This window comes from Abramis brama (genome assembly GCF_963993115.1).
Source record: "Abramis brama genome assembly, chromosome: 9".
NCBI classification, from domain to species: domain Eukaryota; kingdom Metazoa; phylum Chordata; class Actinopteri; order Cypriniformes; family Leuciscidae; genus Abramis; species Abramis brama.
The window spans coordinates 15,154,800-15,169,698 of NC_139971.1; the positions used below are offsets into that span (position 1 = coordinate 15,154,800).

General features: G+C 37.8%; 1 protein-coding gene across 2 annotated transcripts; it reads left to right on the forward strand.

Moving 5' to 3' along the window:
* Positions 1 to 2,639: 2,639 nt before the first annotated feature.
* On the forward strand, positions 2,640 to 11,901 carry LOC311090062 (sentrin-specific protease-like). Of its 2 annotated transcripts, XM_084125159.1 has the most exons (14): positions 2,640 to 2,769; positions 3,031 to 3,155; positions 3,257 to 3,440; positions 5,548 to 5,781; positions 5,930 to 6,036; positions 6,185 to 6,353; positions 8,287 to 8,402; positions 8,489 to 8,530; positions 8,615 to 8,689; positions 8,775 to 8,840; positions 8,957 to 9,045; positions 9,131 to 9,236; positions 9,315 to 9,416; positions 10,474 to 11,901. In XM_084125159.1, exons 7-14 carry the CDS (start codon positions 8,349 to 8,351, stop codon positions 10,549 to 10,551), a joined length of 612 nt encoding a protein of 203 aa, XP_083981285.1. In that variant the 5' UTR covers positions 2,640 to 2,769; positions 3,031 to 3,155; positions 3,257 to 3,440; positions 5,548 to 5,781; positions 5,930 to 6,036; positions 6,185 to 6,353; positions 8,287 to 8,348; the 3' UTR covers positions 10,552 to 11,901. The 2 variants fall into 2 exon arrangements, with proteins under 2 accessions (XP_083981285.1, XP_083981286.1); XM_084125160.1 differs by lacking the exons at positions 2,640 to 2,769; positions 3,031 to 3,155; positions 3,257 to 3,440; positions 5,548 to 5,781 and having other exon boundaries at positions 5,794 to 6,036.
* The last annotated feature ends 2,998 nt before the right edge of the window (positions 11,902 to 14,899 follow it).

The following is a 14,899-nucleotide window of genomic DNA, read 5'->3' on the forward strand; positions in this document are numbered from 1 at the left end:
TTGGTAGAAGGGTGTAGAGAAGTGGTTAGTAACGAGGATAAGGCTGATCTGTTGGTTAGGAGTTTCCAGCAAGTGCACAGTGATAAGAATGTTGGTAGTGATGGTTTGATTAGGAGGGAGCTAATGCTTGAGCAGGAAGGGCATAAACTTAACAAAAATAATGACAATAGTGATGTAATTAATTTGTTCTTTTCTTTACATGAATTAAGAAGGTCAATAAGACGAGGGAGGCACACTACTCCTGGGAGAGATGGATTGGGATATGAGATCTTTCAGCATATGGATGACTTTGCATTGGAGGAGGTATTGGCATTGATTAATACTGTGTGGGAGGAAGGATCAATTCCAGCTGAATGGAAACATGCAGTGATTGTGCCGATTTTAAAACCCGGTAAGGAAGCTGAAAGCCCTGGATCATATAGACCAATTGCTCTTACAGCTGTTATCTGTAAGATTATGGAAAGGATGGTTACTGATAGGTTGGTATATAGATTAGAAAAGAAAGGTTTTTTCTCTACATATCAGAATGGTTTCAGACTTGGTCGTGGTACTATGGATTCAATTTTAGTGTTGGATGATGATATCAAGAAAGCCCTTGCAAATAAAGAGGTGGTGGTAGGGGTGTTTTTTGACATCGAGAAGGCATATGATATGCTGTGGAAAGAAGGAGTTATCATTAAGTTGTATGATGCAGGGATTCGGGGTAGAATGATTAATTGGATTAAGGACTTTCTGAGGTTACGGTGTATTCAGGTTAGAGTAGGTGGGAGATTTTCAGAATCTGTGTTTGTAGATAATGGGACTCCGCAGGGTAGTGTAATCAGTCCAGTCCTGTTCAATATAATGGTTAATAATATGTTTGATGAGGTAGGAAGTGGATTTCAACGATCTTTGTTTGCAGATGATGGGGCATTGTGGAAAAGAGGCCGTAATACTGGGTATTTATTTAAACAAATGCAGTGTGCTTTGAATAAGGTGCAGGCTTGGAGTGATAAGTGGGGCTTTAGGCTATCATTGACAAAAACAAAGTATATGGTTTTTGGCAGGAAGAGGAATATAGTAAGTCTAGGTCTTAAGTTGTATGGGGAATCTCTTGAAAGAGTTAGGGTCTTCAAGTTTCTTGGGGTCTGGGTAGATGAAAAGTTAACATATAAAGAACATGTATGTAGAATGGTGAGTAAATGTGGAAAGGTTATTAATATTTTGAGGTGTTTGGTGGGATGCTCTTGGGGTGCAGACAGGAATCTTATGCTGATGATTTATAAAGCTATGATAAGATCGGTTTTTGATTATGGGTGTCTTGCATATGGATCAGCAGCTAGGTCCACACTTAGTAAGTTAGATGTGGTTCAATCTAGGGCTTTGAGGATATGTACTGGGGCATTCCGGACAACGCCGATTCTGTCGCTGCTGGTGGAAGCAGGGGAAGTTCCGCTGAGGCTGCGACGTGCAAAATTGGCATTAAATTATTTCGTTAAAATTAAAAGCTCTGGGTCAGCTCTTCCTTCATTTTCTTTGTTAGCAGAGTGTTGGGAGTTTAGGAAGGGTGAGAGTAGACTTAATAGATTTAGTGTTTTACATTCTGTTAAGACATATGCAGAGGAGCTTAAGCTTAATGAAAGGAAAATGGTGCCTTCTGTCTATTGGCCATCTATCCCTCATTGGTTATTGCCTGAGGCTGATGTAGATATATCTATTAAAAATGCAATAAAGGAAGGAAGTGTAGGAAATGTTGCTTCCTATGTACAGGAGCATCTTAGGAATTTATGGAATAGCTACATAGATATTTATACAGATGGATCTAGAGACCCTGAGAGTAAGAAAGTGGGCTTTGGATTATATGTTCCGCATTTCCATGTTAGACAGTGTCATAGATTGCCTGATGGTCTTTCAATCTTTACAGCTGAACTTGTAGCAATCATATGGGCTCTGAGGTGGGTGGAAGAAGGTGGGGTGGAGAAAGCCATCATTTGTTCTGACTCGCTATCTGGCTTGATGGCGATAGGGGGAGAAAGAGGAGGGGCTAGGTTAGATTTAGTCGGGGAGATCTTAACAAGTGTTTATAGATTAGAGAGGCGGGGGTGTAGTGTGGTTTTCTTGTGGGTTCCAGCACATGTGGGGGTTGAGGGGAATGAGGCTGCTGATGAGGCTGCTAGGGCAAGTTTAGTTAGGGGAAATGTGGAGGTGGAGGTGCCATTTGACAGACTGGAGTGTCGCAGCATCATTAATGAAAGACTGACACAACAATGGCAGCACGAGTGGAGTAAAGACATTAGTGGGAGAAAGTTCTATGACATAAAACCATTAGTCAACCCTGGGAATTTAATTATCCTGCCTCGGATGGATCAGATTAAGTTGGCCCGACTAAGACTGGGTCATTGTGGATTGGCAAATGGGCTGTTTCTGGTGGGAAAGCACATGGACGGCAAGTGTGGAGCCTGTGGAGTACAGGAGTCTGTCAAGCATGTCATCATGTTCTGTCCGAGATATGCTGAAGAAAGGAGATTGTTAATCATTGGTTTAAACGTTCTGGGAGTTGATTTATTCTCTGTTAAAACTCTGATGAGTGACGGTCCTAATCAAATAGAAAGAGCATTGGAATTATTTCACTTCCTAAAGGCCACTGGCATGTATTGGAAAATATAGGCTAGGGGGAGCTTTAATGTAGATTATCTTTATCACCAGTGGGAGGCAGCAATGCACTAGAAGTGCCTAGTCTGCCGGAAAGGAATAGAAGAAGAAGAAGAAGAAGAAGAAGAAGAAGAAGCGGTAAGTGTTGGTGTATTATATCGCATATTATATACACATTACCTAATTACATGCCTTGTACAATTACAAGAAATGTTGACAGACGTTTTCAATATATTATTTTTAGCAAGTGGAGTCGTAAAGTCGCGTAATGTTGTGTTAAAACGTTAAATCTGGTGTTAACTCGAGGTTCTAGCGTTTGGCGCCATCTGACCGAGATTAAGCACATCGACTAATGTTTTGCTTTTAAATGATTAATGCTTATTTTTCTGCTAACTGTAGTTTAACCATGGAAAATAAGTGGGAGGAAATTTTCAATTACCTTTTAAAGGGTTCATACCCTGCAGAGCTAAATAAAGTGCAGAAGCAAAGCCTAAGGAAATACTCCTCGAAACTCAGGATTCACGGTCAGTATTTACCATCAAAATACGTCTATAATACTGACAGGAATATGCACGTGTTCATATTTTGTATTATTTATTATTGGTTATGTCAATATTCCTTAAAGATGGAGAACTACTCTTTGGCAGTCACAGAAGAGTCATAAAGACAAAGGAGGAGGCTATGAATTTATTTAAAGAATTTCATGCCTCACCTATTGGAGGACATACAGGAACCTTAAAAACACGAGCTGCCATGTGTTCACGGTTCTACTGGTATGGTATGGCATGACAGTGGACATTGACAAATGGGTATGTAGTTTATCTGTTCATCCATAAGCCAAAATTTGTATTTTTATACGTCTATATCTACATATTAATAGCTATGTGAAACTTACTGTTTGTAATTTGAACTTTTTTTTTTTTCAAGATATCTGAATGTGACCAATGTCAACGGGTGGGACCACCCCTGAATGCAGTTAAAGCCCATCTTTCAAGTTGAAGATCCCTGTGAATGAACGTGTAGATAAATAGTGTAGGAACTCGATTTGCGTTAAGAAATTAATCATAAATGTGCATTAAAAAAGTTTTTTTAAAGAAATTGTGAGTAAAATTACTTCCGCTGTCAAAAACGCTCTGATCGGACGTGACGCAACGGCCGGTAAATCTCATCTCTTCGTAATGGAGTCAGACAGTGAAGAGGTTGCAGTAGGGGTTAATGTCAACTCTTACGATGGGCCATTGCCGTAAAATTATGAGCCGCCTAGGCGAGACTCGAGAGGGGTCAGGCAGAGTTAAGGGGAAGGGTAAATGGACAGAGGAGAGAGATAGAGTTGTGGTGTGAGGAGAATCGGTGGAGAATTGGGCAGGTGTCTTGGTGAGTGACCACAGGCTATAGCTAATTGTGGCTAACGTTGTCTCCATGTTTATCACATTGCAGTATCTTTAATAAATCATATTTAGCAATATTGCTGTCAACTTTGTTGTTTTTCAAGCATCCATGTAGATTGTCCCCATCTATGCCAGCAACATGTGTCTTAAAATGTTTAATTTAGATCCCAGATTTTAAATGAATGCTGTAGGATGTAGGCTATAGCTTACATCTGTGACGGTCAGCTAGTCTGGACAGGGATGGAAATGCTTTGCATTTCTGCACAACATAATTTATCGTGAAATTTTGTAGAAATTGCTAGCTGATTTTTAATCAGTAGCTGCTTTCAGACCTAGGTGTCCGCATGTTCTGCTTCTGCAGATGTCAAGTGTTTGGACCGTATATCTGAACAACATAACCGGCCAGCTGGAATTCCGAACTTAGCCGGCTGTTATACTACTCCCCTCCTAGTATTTCCGACGGACATTATATGAGCTCGCATGTACTGTGGAGTACGTGTATGAAAGCAGTTAGTGTTCCGGTTAGGATGGGAATATGCTGTTCATGTAAATATAGTCATTGTTTCAAGGATCTTTTATTGTCACGTGGAGGGATACTGGGTGTAAGGCATGCAGATAAATGCATCTAATTGACAGCCTATACTGTGCATAAATGGAGGGGGTGTGTCTTTCACAGTGCATATTTACCTAAGCTTTAGGAAATAAGTAGTCTACATGTCGTTTCTTACAAGGTCTTACACCAACCACTAGAGCTACAAGGAGGGAAGGAGAGTGAGTTTATCTTAGCACATTTTGTTTAACAGGTGCTTGTGTGGTAGATGTGAGGCTATGCCATCAGCAGTGGAGAGTGTGTGCTGTAGGGAGGTCGACGCCTATTGAATTGCAAAATTCCATAAGATCTCCTTGGTTGTAGCTGTCCGGTGTGAAGTGTTTTTCACATACCACCGTGTGTCTTGTCACCGAGGAGGCAGCGAAATTGCTTCTCTTTGCCTGGACGAAACGTATCCAAGCATGGAAATCTTTGTGTTTCTTGTTTGGAAATCGGTGGACCCGATGGCCAGACAAGTTGGAGTTGTTGCATCCAAAACAAACACAAGAATTCACCATTGTGACAACTCAAACCTACTCAACTATAACGATAACGACAAGCTCTCTTTTCTGTTACCACCTCTCAGACTACGTAAACCCACACTGAGAACCAGGACAGCAGCGCCTATGTTTGCCTGTCGTTACGCCATATGACGCGTTCTCTGGGAAAAGGGCGGTTTTTGGGAGCCTAGCTTATAATAGGTACACTTTTTCCTTCATTTCTGCCTGTGGGTGTTGTAAAACATGTATTCTTATGTATGTCTTTTTAAATTGACATTTTCATACAAGATTCTGTATAAATTAAGTTATACAATTAAATTGAAAGATGGGCTTTAAAACTCTGGACTGCATCAAGGTCACCATCTTTTGTAATCGACTAGATTTTAACAATGCTAAGCATTATTTTATTTAATCTATTATGCATTCAAATCACTAATAGGTATCTGCTGTTTGGGAGCTCATCGGCATTGATCTCACTGGTCCACTCCAAAAAACATCTACTGGGTATCAGTATATATTGACAGTCACTGACTATTTTTCCAAGTGGGTGGAGGCCTTTCCTCAAAAGACAAAGTCTGCATTGGAAGTAGCCAAAAACCTTTGTACAGTCATTTATAGACATGGCTGCCCTAAGTGCATACTGTCAGACCAAGGACGGGAGTTTGTCAATCAAGTAAGCTTCACTTTATGCATTTTGTTCTGATGATGTCATTTGTGATTTGGTGCTCAACAAATACAGATTTATTGTTTGAAATATTTGACAGAAGTACTATAAACCAAATGAAAATAATGTTCTGATTTTTTTTTTTTTTTAATTTTAGATCAACAGCACACTTTGTGAGCTGCTCTCTATTGAGAGGAGTGTTACGGCTGCTTACCATCCCCAAACAAATGGGCTTGATGAGAAAACCAATGATAACATCAAACGGTAAGCATTCATTATTCTTGCATTTATTTTCAAGGTTTTGTTTATTTGGTAGCTCTTCTGATCATTATTACCAGAGTGTATTAAAAGTTGGTAGTTTCTGTCTTGAAATACATTCATTTAGAAATAATTCTAAAAATTATTTTTCTAGGGCACTTAAAAAGCTTGTTAATGATCAGCAAGATGACTGGGACCAGTACCTAGATGCAAGTCTTTTTTCGCTGAGATCCAAAATACACACCACAACAAAATTCTCACCATTTCTTTTAATGTATGGGCGAGAAGCTAGATTTCCATCAGAAGTGCCTGTTGAACTGCCGGTAGGTTTTTTTTTCTGTCTTTTTCTTGAAAATGGCTTTCTGTTAGGGCCAAGCATCAAGTGACCAAACATTTTAAAAGATAGGCTTAGATAATATAGCTTAAACCAGTAGGGCTGTCACTTTACGTTCGAAAATCGATTGCACAATCGATCAGACCAACCAACACAAGTTTTGAAAATGAAAATAGGGAATCGATTTTAACGGTCTTTTCTCGGAGCGCGTCCAGCTTGTCACGATACGCCCGCAGCGAACGCGCGTCACACAGCAACTGCAGGCTCTGACAAACACAAATAACAGCAAATTATACTTCTGCATAATGTTTCTCTTTTTACTACAAAAGTGTGAATTCTGCCGGTATTCAGACAGTCTCATGCATACAGATACAGATTCGGGCTACAATCGCCTACGTAGGCAAAATTTGTTTGACATTTCTAATCGTAAACACAGCCATGTTGAAGACTGTAGTAACGTTTTTCATTAATGTTATGGTAGTCCACTCTGCTTACTGTTTTTCGAGAATGTTGCACTCCTGTTTGTCATTGTGCACGAAACTTCACGCCAATAAATCATCAGGAATATTGCTGACTTGTGCGCGTCTCAAGCGCCGTCTTTACGTTCGTCCTAATGCCTGTTAGTTGTCTGTGGATTTGCCCATATTTGGCGTTTAAAATGGAAACGTCTTTAGACATGGAAAATTGATTTTACAATCGATTCATTGAACACTTATGTCTCAAAAATTGAACAGAATTTTTTCACAAAAGTGACAGCCCTATAAACCAGTATGATTTGAGGTTGCATAGCATATTACCCCAAAAGGTGCCACTGCTCCTCTTTTACCTTGCTCAGGTTTTCTGAATACCCCAACCAAAATATATTTTCCTGTAACTCCCAGATCCCACATATATCCATTAGATGCAGTAGTAATATATAAATGCAGATATATTGCCCATGAAGCTCAGCTTTATTGGAAACATGTTTAATATTTTATTGTAGATTAATTTAGTGTAAAAGTCTATACTATGAAATGTACAAGTCATTATCTATTTTGTTGTAGCTTTCAACAATAATACTCCCTGAAGACTGCAGTGAATTTCTCAGGGACAGTCAGAGAATGCAAGAGAGCACGAGAAAAGGTTGAGGAGAATATTGCACGGTCACAAAAAAAATGACAGAGGCATTTGCAAAAAGAGTTCAGAAAAAGTACAGAAATGTGGAGTTTAAAGAGGGAGATGAAGTACTCTTACTGAACATGAGAAAGAGAAGCAGGAAAGGAGGGCGAATGGAAGCAGACTACACTGGAACCTACACAATTAAGGAGATTTCAGGAAAGACAGCAACTTTACAAACACCACAGGGTGTCTGTCTTAAAACAAAATATAACATCAGTCACCTGAAACCTTATAAAAAAAGTAGTGCCAGCTCTCAGGTCCCAGCTCAAGCCAGCTCTCAGGTCCCAGCCCCAACCAGCTCTCAGGTCCCAGCTCAAGCCAGCTCTCAGGTCCCAGCTCAAGCCAGGTCTAAGGTCCCAGCTCAAGCCAGCTCTCAGGTCCCAGCTCAAGCCACCTCTCAGGTCCCAGCCCCAACCAGCTCTCAGGTCCCAGCCCCAGCCAGCTCTCAGGTCCCAGCTCAAGCCAGGTCTAAGGTCCCAGCTCAAGCCAGGTCTAAGGTCCCAGCTCAAGCCAGCTCTCAGGTCCCAGCTCATACCAGTTCTCTGGTACCTGTTTGGAGTAGTGCTCAAGAACAAGGTGCAATAGAAACTCATAAGTTAGTTCCGACCTGTTGGTCGTTGGTTTAGACCGGTTGGTCATCAAGTTGCATGTTTCTCCCATGACCCGTTCCTGGTCATGGTTGCATGTGTTCTTTGTTGAAAATGTAAATGGTATTTTTTCATTTAAATATTAACAAGACTAATTTGAAATGTTCTGTGTTGCAGTCCAAATACTTCGGTCTTCTAAAGATACAGGACAAGTGGAAGCGGTCGTGGGACCATACAAAATGTATGATACCTCTTTTAGAACACTATCGGGACACGGCTGGCTTTCAGATGAGGTGAAAGTACATCCATGTGATATACAAGTTTAATGTTTCAGTGCTGTATAAAATTAAATTACTAACAACTTTTTTTGTTTATACAGATCATTGATGCATACCTGCACTGCATTATGAAATTAGCCAAGGCAATAAATGAAATTTCACTCCTTATCTGTGTTTTCATTCTGTTGTTAGAAATACTGGATTTTAACAGACCAATACTGTTACAGATACCTGTGCATTGGTTGGACGCTGTACTTGGGTCCTCTGTCTTTCATCGTGGCCATTTCAGAGTTGTTCAAAAGGTAATATGGTTTTATTACAGACTATGTAACCTTATACACATGCATGTTGGAACTTTGGATTTTAAGTGCTCTCTTCTATTTTTAGATGAAGTTACCCACAGCCTCAACTTGGATTTGTCCTGTAAACGTTGGAGGTCACTGGATTTTAGTGGTACTTTTCTTGATTCTGTATTTACCACAAACTTTATTGGTAGTTTTTGGTGTGTCTATAAAATCTTTAGGGATTGTTTTAGGATTAACTAATACATTTTTTTAAAATTTCAACAGATTGTCAAAATGGATGAAAAATCCCTCCTTGTGATAGACCCCCTCGGTAATGAAAATATGTACCAGAGAAAAATTCTTCGGAATTGGAGGTGATGTAAAACAAGCCTTTCTTACTGTGTTTGTAGACTTATGTATTTGAATATGTTTCTGAACTAATCACTTGTACAATAACAGAAATTTTTGGAAGGCAATAAATGTCAGTGAAGGCCTGTGGACGATCCAAACGGCAAAACACAATCTGCAGCAGGACGGCTCTAGTTGTGGAGTCTTAATTTTGATGGTATGGATATTATTGATATATGTAATTGGGGTGAATGTGTGTTACTTTACACCTACACTGACTCTTTGTAATTTGCAGAGCTCATTCTCCAAGGTAGAAGTATCTGCGTTGCTCAAACAGACACAGAGGAGGTCTCAGCCGCAAGAGTCAAAATTGCAGCCACTCTTCTGGAATGCAAAGGTATCCATTAATTATCCATGTCTGACTTGTCCTTTGACAAGAGACTATATTCGGGATAAATTGTGCTAAAGTCTTGCAGCAAATGTCTTTAAATTAACATTGCTTGTGTTGCACTATTTTTGTTTTTCATTTAAGATGGTGTGGAAGATCTCCATAGGCTTCTAAAGACGTTATAACTTGCTGGCCCAGAAAATGCATTAAAGACATCGTTAATATAGTCCAAGTGACTACAGTGGCTCAATCTTAAGTTTATAAAGCGACAAGAATACTTTTTTCACGTAGTGTAATAGCGCAGCGCTTCTGTGTTGTATGTCACACGCATCACACACATGACCAGCGTCGGCCAATAGTGAGCCTACGTGGTGACGTGCAACACAGACGCGCTGCGCTAAAACACTATGTGAAAAAACTCGAGGCCCAGAGAGAAGGAAATGAATAGTGGAATAAAGTCGTTATTTTTGTTTTTTTTGCGCACAAAAAGTATTCCTGTCGCTTTATAAACTTAAGATTGAGACACTGTAGTCACTTGGACTATATTAACGATGTCTTTAATGCATTTTCTGGGCTAGCAAGATATAACGTCTTTGTGACATTTTCTTCATAAGGGATGGCAACAAAATCCTTTGGTCTTTTTATGAATTTATTGCAGCTTGTTAACAAGCAGAGCAGAACGCAAAGCATTTTGTATGACTCTTCTCCCCCACTCATATCCGCCCCCCAATCTAGCCCACATGAACATTAGATAAAATGTTCTCAGGACTGGTATGGCCTTGTAAGATGTCATGGTGTATTCTGGGACAGTCCACTCTTCTGTAGTCAGTAATCAGCAATCTGACATTCCTAACTGCTTTCACTAAAGCAGGCAATACAGGCATCCTTGAAAAAATTTACATTACAATAGTCTTAACTATGGCTATTTAAGGCTCTTGTAGCAGTAAGAAGAAATGTATTTCTTCTTACTGCTAGTACAGCTGAAAAAGTTTGTAACAATTCTTCAATGCTTCATTGATTATATATTGCACTTCTAAAGTGAATTTTTTAAATTTTGTCTTTAAAGGTGCAGTGTGACATGCTCAAGATGGACGCACAAGGAGTGTACCCCTGCAACCCTTGCCTCAGAGCATTTCAAGTGTAAAAAGTGTGTGTTAAATGCATAATGTTTGCCTCAAACTGTTGAAAAGTTCTATATTGTACATATTGTACAATATGTACCTATTTGAAATTTGTATTACAATATTTTTCAACCAGTCTATAAACAATGAATGTTTTTATAATTTATTTTCTTTTAGTAAGATACACAGAAATAGGTTATGAAGGGGTATGCTGGTAAGTGTGAAAACTAACAAAAAAGGATACCCCAACACTTCATTTTCTATGAAGCAAGACCTATCGAAACAGGGGCTATCAAAACAGCATACCCCTTTATAAACTGTATTTTTTATTAAACCAGGGGCTATCAAAACAGCATACCCCTTTATAAACTGTATTTTTATTAAACCAGGGGCTATCAAAACAGCATACCCCTGTAGAAACTGTATTTTTTATTAAACAAGGGGCTATCAAAACAGCATACCCCTTTATAAACTGTATTTTTTTATTAAACCAGGGGCTATCAAAACAGCATACCCCTGTAGAAACTGTATTTTTTATTAAACAAGGGGCTATCAAAACAGCATACCCCTTTATAAACTGTATTTTTTTATTAAACCAGGGGCTATCAAAACAGCATACCTCTGTAGAAACTATTTTTATTAAACCAGGGGCTATCAAAACAGCATACCTCTGTAGAAACTATTTTTATTAAAGGACAAATCCAGTGAAAAATGAACCTAGGGGTAATTAACACATGGTTACCGAGTCGATCGTTCCCTGCGATGCGTTTTCATGAAAATCGAATGTTTCGAGTTTTATCTTTAAAAACAGATTAACTCATAACAGTAGTATATGGGGCACAGAGTAAGTAAAAATAAATCGCTAGTTAATACCACTAACAAGGCTCAAAATAGCCTCACACTAACACGGTAACATAATGAGGGTCCTTACATACAAACCGAAGCATTGAGAACTTTGTAAGTGTACAGACAGTTTAATAAGAAGATACTTTATAAAGACAGTACATTACGCGTTGACATGCAGGAGCCATCTTGGAAAACAGTCTCGACTAATCGAGCCACGAACACCGTGCCACGTTAGATTTCACAAACGTAATTCCTATCGACCAGCTATCCTATCGACGGCGTTCGTGACTCTTTCATAAAGCAAACTTAAAATAGTTCAAACTCAGTTACCCTGGCAACTTATGCTGGGAAACTAGCCTGGTCCAGGGCAGGCTAACTGTCAGGCTAAGCCTCAGCTGTTACACAGATCCTCTAACACTGACCAATAGGAACACAATGATATTACCACTGACACTCTCTCATACCATTATTGGACTTTATTAACCATTATTAGTCCAAAAATAAATACACAGTATACAGAAAATCAACTTAAATAAGGCTCCAATGATAAATTAGACAATATAGATCTCTCTCTCTCTCTCTCTCTCTCTCTCTCTCTCTCTCTCTCTCTCTCTCTCTCCCTCTCTCTCTATATATACATATATATAGAGAGAGAGCCGGCCCGTCCATTAGGCGACATAGGCGGTCGCCTAGGGCCCCGCCTTGCCAGAGGGGGCCCCTGAACCTCACGAATACTATATATTATAATACCTTAATTAATTATATTATTGAAAATTCGGGTGCGAGCATCTTGACTTCCGCAGTTTGTGCACGACGCATTGCATGGACCTGACTAATCATGATACAGTTCACAAAGAAATACACAGTAGCTCGTCACACGCTAATTTGCATAATACCGCCCGAGATATAGTGGGAGTCCTCGAGTACCGTAATTATCCCAGTATTCACACACACGGATTCCACCACACTTCTCTCCAAAATGCTCATGTTTTAGAAACAAGAGACAATTTTTTTTTTTTTTTTTTTTTTTGCGCTCTTACTCTTTAGTAATGCTTAATTTCTTAGGCCTATATGAGGCATTTTGCATGACAGAAAATGTGCTGTCAAAAATAAAATACCAAATATTATAATCTCTGTAATATCTTCACATATTTGGATTGCCTCTTGTCTGTCATAACGTCATGAAGTCTCGTCAGAGTCGTAGTCATACAGCAATGCTAATTTTAGTTAATTGAAATAAGAATAGATGTTAAATTGTGGTAGAAATGGCATCCAAACGCCATCTTTCTGGAGCTGAAAAAAGGAAGAGGAGAATGGTTGAGGAATAAAGACAAGCTCAAAGTAAAGGTGTGTTCTTCTGACTTCTATAATTAGTGCGTTATTTATTGCTGTATTATTAGTTTTAATAATAAATGTAACAATGCCCATGATCGCAGACAGACATGGAAAAATTGGGCCACATTCAGCGTGTTAAGAATTATCTACCCATGCATTTTGTATAGATTTTTACCCTCTGATGAAGTTATCGTAGTTTTTTTAAATTTGTTATCGTAAAGTTTTTTTAAGGTGGACCATCTCAGACCTCAAAATGGCCGTTTTACCCCTTTTGATAGGCTAATTATGCAATTAATTTATGTTAACTGTCTCTTTTTCTGCAATTTCTCAACTGAGAATAATGGTCATTAATAATCACTATTATAATTTTGAGCAAAATAATCGTGATTATCAGTTTCATTATTATCATGCAGTCCTAACCCATTCTCCCTAAAAACAGGTTTCTCCCTCTTTCCAAATTAATATTTAAACCACCATAACATTTATAAATAATACAAAACATTTTTATTATTGTGATCATCAGTTAAAAGTTAAAATGTAGTAGCCTACTGCATTTCTAGTCATTATGCATAATTGTAACTGTATCTTATGCATTTACAAAAACACCTTTAATTTATGCTTTATTTTATATGCTTTATTTTTTATGTGTGCTTTCTGTCTTTTATGTACTATGGGCTATGCTGAAATCTCTTAGTTTCTTAGTGTTTTTTCACGTTGAATGTTACACTTTTATAAACTTAAATATTGAGCAATCTATAGCCAAATTTTTTTAATATATATAATTTATATATATATATATATATATATATATATATATATATATATATATATATAATTTATGTACAATTCATACATTTTATTTCATTTATTTGAGTTTCATGTAAATATTTTTTTCATTTTTGAATGCTACACTTAATACACATTTACAAACTTAAATATTGAAATTGTCGTATCATGTGCTTTTTCTTCCTTCATAAAATTGTTATGAGAGTTTTTTTACTCCAGTGGGGCCAGTTTTCATGATCTTGCCTAGGGCCCCACAACCCCACGGGCCGGCACTGTATATGTATATATAGTGAATATGAAGATTAGCAGCAAAATGGATACATTTGCATGACTTTCTAACATTTACAGATGGAGAATATAACTGTAAAATGTAAGTTTTGCACTGAGGGGGAAAAAAACAGCATAAAATATATGCTGTTTGATGGTGGATCGATTTGATCCACGATCGACCTCTAGGGCTGCTTCAAATATATAAATATATGTACTGTATTTATAGATATAGATAGATAAATACAATATATATACTACAGGTTTTCTTTTTTTACTGGCTGAATGTTTTGTGCCCAAGATTTAATTAGATTGTTTTAAAGATTTATGAATACATTTCTCTCTGGTTTTGTTTGGCAGCTGTAGTACATGTTTATGATTATTAGAAGAACATTAGAACACAATATAAAAAAAAAGCTTTTTAAAGCAGAAGTTAAAATCACAAAATTGAAAATAAATAATTACAAAAGCACAATATAAATTTTAACTGGTAAGATGAATCTGAGCTTAGTAATTGACAGTATATTAACCTACATTTGATTTACCCCATTACAATAGTCCCTTTACAGTTATTGCTATCATAAAAATACACTTGTAGGTTTAAAATTCTAAATAAGGGATCTAATGTCTAACTAACAAATATTTTAGCATATATATGTAAGATTAATAAGGGAATTAGGATCAATAACTCAACGGGGATTGAATTACAGGGAATAAGAGCCGAATTAATATGCAAATTATTCAGAATTAATATTTAACACTTTATCAACTATTCGTCCACCGATAAGTTGAGATTAGGGTATTTTATCAATTCTGGACAGAATATTATCCCGTGGCCTACGGTAATAATAGCATAAAGTTATGATAACTGATTAATATGAGCAAGGTAACAGAATCTACAGTTTAAGGCAGTAACTTGTAAGCACACAGCACAAGACGCTTGTATATGTAAAATCAACCAAGACTTTATTGAACTACTCTAATACACACAAACTAAACTAACGAAAACACACACATTCATTCAAACAGTGAGAGAAAAGTGATGTCATTAACGGATGGTGAATGGAGTCCCAAATGTCTAGCGTTAGACACTATTTCTTGACCGCAACCTGAGAGAATCAATCTACTAGCACTTTA

Excerpts from the sequence above, each read along its gene's own strand:
- LOC311090062 (XM_084125159.1), top strand. The coding sequence starts at position 8,349 with ATGTATGATACCTCTTTTAGAACACTATCGGGACACGGCTGGCTTTCA. Across the intron at positions 9,237-9,314 it reads GTGGAGTCTTAATTTTGATG|AGCTCATTCTCCAAGGTAGA; the intron begins GTATGGATATTA and ends TGTAATTTGCAG. Across the intron at positions 9,417-10,473 it reads CACTCTTCTGGAATGCAAAG|GTGCAGTGTGACATGCTCAA; the intron begins GTATCCATTAAT and ends TTGTCTTTAAAG.